The sequence below is a fragment of the Tauraco erythrolophus genome, chromosome 25 (genome assembly GCF_009769465.1).
Source record: "Tauraco erythrolophus isolate bTauEry1 chromosome 25, bTauEry1.pri, whole genome shotgun sequence".
Lineage (NCBI taxonomy): Eukaryota > Metazoa > Chordata > Aves > Musophagiformes > Musophagidae > Tauraco > Tauraco erythrolophus.
Window position 1 is genome coordinate 8374723 of NC_141489.1, and position 10502 is coordinate 8385224.

Sequence of the window (10502 nt, forward strand, 5' to 3'; positions counted from 1 at the left end):
TTCCTCCAGTTGGCGTTGGGTATGGGTTCAAGGGGCAGCATGGGGCAGCACTGAACAGGAGACCTGCCAGGACCAAAAGGCTTTGCCAGCCAGATTCACTCAGGTTTCCAGGTTGGCATCTGCCTACACCCATCCAGGCTGTGTCCCAGAGACAAGAAATCTCTTGAAGCCACGCTAAAAATAACCCCATCACTTTGGAGACCAAGATCTAACTTCTGGCAACATCCCTGCTACTTGCTTATCCTGCATGCTCTGAAAAATGACGCAATAGCTCGATGCATTGGATAGACAAAGCCAGTGGCTGTTTTCATCCCCGCAGGAGCACTATCTGACATCGGAGCCCCTGAGTGCCAGACAAGGGTAGGGATCAATCACTCAAATCAAGTTCAATGCTGAGATCAATAGCTTCTCCCAGGACAAACTTCCATTGAGAATAAGAGCTGTCAAAATTTGGTTGTAAAGAACACCAGCATGCATCCGAGAGACAGATGGATGGATGGTTACCCTAACTGAGGATGCCACCACACTTTGTTCCTACTTCAAGCTAGTTAATTCAGGTCATCTGGTCATTCTGGCCTTGCATGAGTGAAAGAGGCAGCACAACTCAACACTAAACACACATTACAGACCGAGCCCCAGCTCCAGCCAGAGGGCATTCACACCATCAGGGTGACCCATCGCGCCTCGCGGAGGCTGCACACAAAGGGGAAATTAAAGCCCATTCGACACCCGCTGTGCACAGAGCCCTGTCCCAGGTGTGTCAGCAGACCCGAGGTGGGGCACCCTGCCTTCTTCACTTCAAAGCTACTCTTCATCCTCACAAACTGCCAGCGGCAGAAAACAGCCCGAGCACAACCCGAGCCCCAGAAAGAGGTGTGGGATCAGAGCCAGAGGCCGGCCAGATGCTCCCACCACCCACCAGCTTCCTTGGCACCTCAGCACCAGCATCTCCTCAGCAAAAGCACGGGGACCACTTGGGTTTAGCTTCTGTCCCAGAGCACCATCAAGGGGATGTTTTATGAAATCAAGAGGCAGAACCTCTAAAGCCAGTTAAAAAAAAAAACACCACAAAAATTAACAAGTGGCACTCACTGCCACTGGCAACAGAGCCCAATTTGTCACACTCTGTTCAGCTAATAGCAGAGCACTGAGTGAGCTAATGAAGCTCGTCTCCATCTGCGTCCCCTTGTCCACAGCTCACCCCCTCCAGATCCCACCTGCCCTCCCCTCTGGGCTGGGGAGCCCAGTGCCACCGCTCTGTGCCTCAGGGTACACCAGCCAGGACACAGGCAGGGCTCAGCTGGCTGCTGCCGAGCACAACGTTTAATAACCAAACTGCTTCTCCTTTGGGAAAAACACTTTGCTGAGTCACTCTTGCTCGTAGGAACATAACTGCCTTGAAGACTTCTACCCTTCTTTAATTCAGTTGGCCAACAGTGCAGCACAATAAAAGCTTAGTTTCCCTCGATGAGCAGAATAACTTTGATTACTGAAATACAGCAATTTTCAAAGGGCATGAACTCATATAAGATCCCGGCTGTGATAAAAACAACCTTCTTCCCTATAGCCAGGTTTCAAGCACCTTTTCCAAGGTCTCCTCCAAACCCCTGCTCCTCTTTAAGAGCCGCATGCCCCGGACCGAAGGGAGGGACACGGCCCTCCACCTTCCTCAGGTTTTGATGTAACTAGTTGCCAGCACAAGACTAGAAGTTCCTGGCCATGACCCTTGCTCATGACCGATGCCATGAATTTCCAGGTATGGTCGGCTACAACGCATGGTTCCCTCCAACTCTAGCAAGACCAGACCTCAAACTGGATGGAAATCAGCAAATTGGTACTGGTGAACTGGCTAAACAGCCTTTAAAACCCAAAGCAATGGTTTAAGTCTAAAGGTGAGCTTTGGGAAAGAAAGAGTTAAATCTGTGCATCTTGTCTTCAAAAGCTCTGCTCACCTTGGCAGAGACCACATTCCCAGGGCTGCCCACACCCTGGCAAGTTAATTGAACGCTCGTTTCTCAACAACATCGCAGATGTCATTCGAAGGGCACGGCGCGGTCTGCCTGTGTCTCGCTCCGAGCAAACACTGCCAGGCTGGCTAACTGTTCAGATGCTTGGGGGTGGAACAATAAACATCATTTACAGTGGATTTAAAAGCCACCTTCTTGCCAATTCGAGTCTGCTCCAACTTCAGGGAGAGCAGTCGGAGGGAGCTACGGACAATGCCGACACGCTCTTCAGAGCCTCCCCTCCCCGCAGCCTGCGCGATTCGCTCCGGGGAATACAAAGTTGCCCATCAGGCAGAACAAGGGACGGACCCGCTAAAGCCGCATCCCTTCCTCGGCACCGTTGGGAAGTTTATCTCCATGTTTTGCCATCTCTCCATACGGCTGTTCCTTTAATGAAGGGAAGGTTGTCAAAAGTTTCAGGTAATAAGCAATGAAATTAGTAAATGAAACAAATCCTGCGCCAATGAGGAGAGAAGCAAGTACGGGAACGGGAACTGCGTGTTCTCCTCTTGCTTACACCGAGTTTGACCATGAGCCTTTATATCGAAAAGCAGTTGACTTTTCTCCAGTGAATCCCAGTGAGAAGATAAAGAAAAAGAAGAAAAAGCTGTAACTGATTTTTTTTCCAATAAAAAGAACTTGGGTCTCTTCTGCAATGTCAGCTCCAGGTGCATCTGACGGCAGTTCATCCCTGGGAACATGGAAGGAGATCTGCTCTCTGAAGACAACACCACATCTGGCTGTACGACCGCTGCTGCTCCATCAGGAGCACAGGGCTCTAGATTAGGGAGGTCCAGGAGCAGGTCAGAGGAGACAGGACCCCAAATTAGGAAACAGAGCACCATCACTAGAAGAGGAAATCCCAAGAAAGGTTTTTCTCTCTCCTCCCTTGTTACAAGACACCAGAAAACCACCGTTTGCCTCCCTGCAGTAGCACATAACAGCCCCGGCATGGTGGTCAGGTGGAAGAAGGTGCCACTGATAAACAAAAATTACACCTGAGGTCTGTTTTCTTCTGATCACACAGTTGCGATACACAGTTGCCTCCGTGATGCTGAAAGATGTCATTCTTCGTAGCCAAATAAAAGATCCCTGAGAAGACGGAGTGACACAGAACAAGCAGGAAGCGATCAAAGGAAGATGCTTTTTCCTCTCTGCCTTTCTGCAGGGAGAGCAAACACTTCCATTAATCAATACAACTCTCTGGCACTTGTCAATATGGCAAAAATCAGCCACTCAGGGAAACAGGAAAAGAAGAGGACAGCAGCAGCGAGGAGGAGAAATGGCCATCTTCTTCAGCAGGTGGCACCAGCCCCCAGCTGAGCTGCAGCAGCTCCTTCACATTGATCTAGTCCCTCAGCCTTTCTACCCACACAAAAGCCAAACTCTCTCCTTGCTGGATCCAGAGGATGCTCCAACAGGGCTGCTCGGCAGTCAGGAAAGCCATCTGACACGCAGAAGTACATCAGGCAACACCAGGTTCAGTGGATGAGCATGAAACGATGCACTGGTCCCAAGGGTCATGGACCTGCAGATGCCCTGGAAGCAGGGGTAAGCACACGGAGGACAAGGGGATGAAGTTCCTACGCTCCTCTACAAACCCAACAAACCCTTTGCACGTGGCGGTTAAGAACACCACCGAGGTAGCAGCGTGGCCATCTCCATTACAGCATTGTCCTTTTCTGTTTTGGCCAAGACACCAGCCTTTCCCTTGTGCTGTTGCTGCCGTTAATTCATAGATTTCATAAATTTTCTAGGTTGGAAAAGACCTTAGAGAGATCACCCAGTCCAACCGTCCCTAATCTCCCATTAAACCATATCCCTAAGTAGTTCATCCACCCTTTTCTTAAACACATCCAGGGATGGGGACTCAACCACCTCCCTGGGCAGCCTATTCCAGTGGCTGACAACCCTTTCAGAGAAGAAATACTTCCTAACATCCAACCTGAATCTCCCCTGACTAAGCTTATACCCATTTCCTCTTGTTCTATCACTCATCACTAATGTAAAGAGTCCTTCCCCTACCTCCCCACCATCCCTTCTCAAGTATTTGTAGGCTGTAATCTGGTCTCCCCTCAGCCTCCTCTTCTCCAGGCTAAACAGCCCCAACTCCCTCAGCCACTCCCCATAAGTTTTATTTTCCAGCCCCTTGACCAGTATAGTCACCCTTCTTTGGACCCGCTCCAGGAGCTCAATATCTCTCTTAAAGCGAGGGGCCCAAAACTGGACACAATATTCCAGGTGCGGCCTCACCAGTGCCGAGTACAGGGGCAGGATCACTTCCCTGCTCCTGCTGGTCACTCTATTCTTGATACACACCAATATCCCATTGGCCTTTTTGGCCACCTGGGCACACTGCTCGCTCATATCAAGCCGGTAGTCAACCAACACCCCCAGGTCCTTCTCCGCCAGGCAGCTCTCCAGCCACTCTTCCCCGAGCCTGTAGCGATGCTTGGGGTTTTTACACCCCAAGTGAAGGACTCTGCACTTGGCCTTATTAAAGCTCATGCCATTGACCTCAGCCCAACGATCCAGTCTGTTCAAATCCCTCTGAAGGGCCTCCCTACCCTCGAGCAGATCGACATAGCCTCCCAACTTGGTGTCGTCCGCAAACTTACTGAGGGTACATTCAATCCCCTCATCCAGGCCACTGATAAAGATGTCAAACAAAACCGGACCCAGCACTGAGCCCTGGGGAACCCCACTGGTGACCGGCCTCCAGCCGGATTTAGCCCCATTTACCACCACTCTTTGGGCCCGGCCATCCAGTCAGTTTTTAACCCAAATGAGGGTGTGCCTATGCAGGCCAGTAGTTACCAGTTTTACAACCAGAACACTATGAGAGACTGTATCAAAGGCTTTTCTGAGGTCAAGGAAAACTACATCCACAGCCCTTCCCTCGTCAACCAGGCGCGTCACCCCATCATAGAAGGTGATCAGGTTTGATTGGCAAGACCTGTCTTTCATAAACCCATGTTGACTGGGCCTGATCACCTGGTTAACCTGTATGTGTTCATTAATAGCACTCAAGATAACGTGTTCCATGACTTTGCCCATCACCAAGGTCAGACTGACAGGCCTGTAGTTCCCCAGATCCTCCTTCCACCCCTTTTTGTAAATGGGGGTAACATCCACCAGCCTCTAGTCCAGCGGAACTTCCCCAGTGAGTCAAGACTGCCCAAAGATAATGGACAGGGGTTTGGCAATGACATCCGCCAGCTCTCTCAGGACTCTCGGGTGGATACCATCAGGCCCCATAGACTTGTGGGCATCCAGCTGGTGAAGCAGATCCTTGACCCGTTCCTCTTGGATCACAGGAGCTTCGATCTGCTCCCTGCCCTCAGACACCATAGGCCAGCTCACCTGGCAACTACTAACCTTATTATTAAAGACTGAGGCAAAGAAGGCATTAAGGACCTCAGCCTTGTCCTCATCCCTAGTGACTAATGTAGCCCCTGTGTCCAGTAGGGGCTGGAGGTGATCTTTAGCCCTCCTTTTGTTATTAATGTATTTATAGAAGTACTTTTTGTTGTCCTTTACGGAGCAGGCTAGTCTAAGTTCCAGTTGGGCTTTTGCCCCTCTGATTATCTACCTATATGTCCTAACTTCCTCCCTGTAGTCCTCCCTGGACGCCTGCCCTTGGAAGACAAAGACTTATAGACTTCCCTTTTTCTTTTGAGGTGTTTCCAAATCTCCTTGGTCATCCAAGCCAGTTTTCTACCCTGGTGACTCGATTTCTGGCACACAGGGACAGCTCGCTCCTGTGCCTCCAGAATTTCCTTTTTGAGGCGTAACCAGCCCTCCTGCGCCCCCTTACCCTTGAGAGCTGTCTCCCACGTACTTTACTGACCAGACTTCTAAACAGTCCAAAGTCAGCTCTCCTAAAGTCCAGCTTGGCTGTTTTAGTGCTCCCCCTCCTAACTTCCCCTAGAATTGAGAATTCTATTATGTCATGGTCACTATGCCCCAGGCGTCCTCCAACCATCACATCTCCCACGAGACCTTCTCTGTTCGCAAACAGCAGGTCTAGGGGAGCACCTTCTCTAGTCGGTTCACTGACCAGTTGCAATAGGAAGTTGTGTCCACACACTCCAGAAATCGCCTAGACTGTTTTCTAACTGCCGTGTTATACTTCCCGCAGACATCCGGTAGATTAAAGTCACCCACAAGGACAAGGGGTAGTGAGTGCGAGACTTCCCCCAGTTGTTTAAAAAATAGTTTGTCAGCCTCACCCTCCTGATAGGGTGGTCTGTAGCAGATTCCCACTACAATATAGAATCATAGAATCATAGAATCGTTAGTGTTGGAAGGGACCTCAAAGATCATCCAGTTCCAACCCCCCTGCCATGGGCAGGGAAATCCTCCACTACACCAGATTGCCCAAAGCCTCATCCAACCTGGCCATGAACACCTCCAGGGATGGGGCATCCACAACTTCTCTGGGCAACCTGTGCCAGTACCTCACCACCCTCAATGTAAAGAATTTCTTTCTTAAATCTAACCTAAATCTGCCCTCTTTCAGTTTAAATCCATTGCCCCTTGTCCTATCACTACACACCCTTGTAAAAAGTTCCTCTCCAGCTTTCCTGTAGGCCCCGTTTAGGTACTGGAAAGCTGCTATAAGATCACCCCGGAGCCTTCTCTTCTGCAGGCTGAACAGCCCCAACTCTCTCAGCCTGTCTTCATAGCAGAGGTGCTCCAGCCCTCGGATCTTCTTCCTGGCCCTCCTCTGGACTCGTTCCAGTAGCTCCATGTCCTTCTTATGTTGGGGACTCCAGAGCTGAACACAGTATTCCAGGTGGGGTCTCATGAGAGCTGAGTAGAGGGGCAGAATCACTTCCCTCGACCTGCTGGCCACGCTCCTGTCGGGGGAATTTCTGGCTGCTACATGGGCTAAATAGAAAGCACCTGTGCCTCATCAAGACAGGTGCTATGAGTCACGTTGGTCAGTCGGAGACCACGTGACCCATGGATGGTTAAAGGTGGGGCACTCCCCTCAGGGAGGGGGGCAGTTCCCTCCTGGAGACTGGAGTGGTAGGAGCCCCTGGAGAGTGGAGTCTTGAAGCTCTCTGTTAGAAGCCTTTGATTGCGATATAGACCTTTGGAGTGAAACAAGACCTTCTGATATATGAGGGGAATCACAACAACCTTCTGGGTTGTGATTCCTGAAGAACGTGAGACCAGCGGTCTGCGACAACCAGCAACCTGCGACAATTGGTGACCCCGACGTGATTTGTTGAAACGTGAACTGCCTGGACCGCAGGGTGAAGTGCGGTAAACACAAGATACAGAGCCCAGCGAAGCTTGAGAAGTGGCAGAAGCTGCAGACCGACCTAGACACCTGGAACAAGGTGAGCTGTTGGGAGTTAAAATGGGCCAGAATTTTGTCAAGGAGAATCAGATCTTCACTTTCCTTAAATCTGCGGGAATGGCTGCGGGGGCCACTATAAGTAATGAAGACTTATATTATTTACTTAACTGGGCAGCGGGACACGAAGACCTAGTTGGCCTTACCTTCACCTTTAACCTAGAACTTTGGAAAAGGCTGGGGGATAAGCTACTTTGTGAAGTAGTCCTTGGGAAAAAGGACTTAACCGATATCGACCTGCTGCGTACATGGGGGGCCCTGGATAATATAATTCAAAAGGGGTTGGCAGAAGAGGAGGAAGATGAATTAACAGATTATGCATCAGCGAGCGAAGGGTTTGAAGGAAACAACGAACTGTCTGAGGGAGGACTGGCCCCAGACAGTGTGGACAGCGAATTAGATGTATCCTCGCTGTTCACGGAGATCAACAAAGTTGCGGGGACCATGCAGGGACTCTGCCCCACCGTGCAGGAGATATTGGAGCGTCCCCCACCCTTTGCCCCAGCAGCCCCCCCTTCCTCCTCAGGATGTGTCACGCCTATGGCTCTGCCGCTTGATCTAATGGCCCCACCCCCGGCAACTTCATATCCAGCAACATATATGGCACAGTTACGAGCAATGCAGCCGTTATTAGTACGCCAGGCCGTGACAATGCTGCGAGACGTATCCCAGCAGTTAGCCACTGTAGTGGAGATACTGCAACAGGCCATGACCCCCCTTGCAGTAAAAGAAATTATAAAAGAAACCTCTGAGGTGAGTAACAGCTCAGCTGGGGAGCTACCGCTCCCCTCGCCAGTTTCTCGACCGAGGAAAAAGTCACCAAAACCCGCCTGTTTAGTTGAACCAGATCCCCTGGGAGCCCCTACAGCAACAGTTCAGTCTCGTGACTCAGTTTGTTTCTGGGACGAGGTTCGGATAGAAGCAGTAGAGGGTGGAGACTGGGATCTGGTCCAAGCTCTAGGGGTACCAGTTAATAATAAAGATTTGACTACAACAGAAATGGGAGGAGGGCCAGGTGCATTCCCCATAGAACTGGCCCTCCCGGGTTCCAACCAACACTTGGGCTGGTCCTGGAAAGTAATTCAAGATATGCAAAAAGCGGTAGCACAGTACAGAGCGAATTCTCCAGCAGTAACACAGTTATTACGGCTACTGAACTTAGAAGTACTAGTGCCGTATGACTTCCAACATCTGGCTCAGGTGATGTTCCAGCCAGTACAGCGCTCCGTTTTCATGAATGTCTGGAGACAGCTGGCCGACCATCAGGCATTAGAGAACATCCAATTGCCCCAGGGTGACCCGTGCTACGCTGTAGGCACAGACGTATTAATGGGGACAGGTCACGTCTTTAGTAACCCGGCAATCCAGGCGCAGTGGCATCCCCAGATTCTTGAGCAGGTCAAACAAATAGGGATGCAGGCCCTCATGCACACAACAGAAATGGCGGAGCCCAAGGTGAAGTACTCCACGATCAAACAAGGGGTTAAGGAGCCTTTTCTACAATTTGTAGAGAGATTACAAGGGGCAATAGAAAAACAAATATATGACAATAAACTATGGGCACTGTTGACAAAACAGCTGGCAAAGGATAATGCCAACCCTGATTGCCGGAGAGTTATTGAAGTATTGCCGGGGGACCCCTCTCTAGAAGAAATGGTTATCGCATGTGCCAAAGTCGGGCCCGTAGAAAACGAGATGACCACATTAGCCACTGCTCTAACTAAACAAAGATGTTATATTTGTGGGAGAATAGGTCATCTCGCCAAAAACTGCAAATCAAATGGCCGGCCGGGAAATAGCAGAAAGAGAAAGCGTGCACAGATGTCTTATGGTCCAGGCAAGCCCTTTGCGGGAACGCTGCAACAACCGCAGACCAGTCCAGAAAAGACCCCTGAGGGTATGTTACGACAACCCTTTGCGGGAACGCTAAAGCAGCCAGAAAAGCAGCCACAGATTTCCCGTTTCTCCTTTAATTCTCTCCCTCGTCGCTGGGGCTGGGGGAGGTTGAGTGAGCGACTGTGTAGGATTTGGTTGCCAGAGCGGCCTGACCCACGACAACCGCCGTGCAGAGGCCACGGCCAATCCCAACGCAATCGGGCAGGTTTAGGCCCTGTCCGTTCCCACGTCAGAAGCTGCTGCAATTCTTTAACCTGCTGCAGGAGCTCCTGCAGTTCCTAAGGGGAAAAAAGGCTTGAGCAGCAGGATGAAGAGGATCCACGGCAGGCTGCAGGCGACCACAACCACTTGTTCTGGGCAATGCCTGCTGATCCAAAGGCAGCCTCAGTGGCAAAGGGCTGCTCTGTCCTGCCCACTCTCCTCTGAGGGCACACAAATGCTGAAGAGGACTTTGTTCTTCAAATGAAGTTGCCACTTTTCACAGCAAACGACACTTCTGTCGAGTGCAGTCTCCTGGGTGAGGCAAGGACTGCCACGGCCGGCACCTGCAGGATGAGGCTGCAGGTGGGGCACAAAGGGGAAGAGTCACTCTGAAGGGCTGAAAGTGCCTGGTCAGAGAGAAGGGTGCTCAGAGCCACCGTGGGATGGGGCAGACTGGCACATGGAGGACAGGACGAGGATGGGAAAAATGATGTGACATGCAGACATGGGGGTACTCACTAAGGCAGATGAGCTGATGATGAAGGCCTGGTGTACAGATGAGCTCATGGAACAGACCATAGGAAACTACTGAGCACGACGAGAGAAATGCCTGAGCATGGGAAAGAGAGTGAGAAGCTGGTAGAAGTTACAGTGCCATAAGGAACAGCCAGATCCGACTGAGGCATTGATGCGAGAAGTGGTCACTCTTCACAGATGGTTGAAGAAAGAGTTGGGGTCATTTTGGGGAGGGGGATCTGGCAGGGACAGCAGTGCCCAGGAAACCACATCAGTAATGCCAGGGAAGTCCCAGGTGACCCAGCCAGCAACACCTGAACCCCCCCAGTCTCTTCTCAGGCTTGACAAACCTGGGAGCCAGGGGGCAAAAATAACCAGGGTAGGCTGATGTCCTGGAGGCCTCTGTCTGTTCAGTCTATCCAAAAGGAGAGTCAAGCAAGATCACAGAGGGTGTACCAACACAGGCAGAGTGGTGGTGGTCCTAGTCTGGATGTTCTCAGGTAGATGCGCCTGTG

At 51.0% G+C, this 10502-nt stretch overlaps 1 protein-coding gene across 1 annotated transcript in view; it reads left to right on the plus strand.

Annotated features, from left to right (window-relative positions):
• Nucleotides 1–9569, plus strand: part of LOC147527060 (acrosin-like) — a 57632-nt gene extending 48063 nt beyond the window's left edge. Inside the window, exon 7 of the mRNA XM_086626368.1 lies at nucleotides 9446–9569. Within this exon, the coding sequence (XP_086482494.1) occupies nucleotides 9446–9569 (124 nt within the window). The remainder of the gene's footprint in view (nucleotides 1–9445) is intronic.
• The last annotated feature ends 933 nt before the right edge of the window (nucleotides 9570–10502 follow it).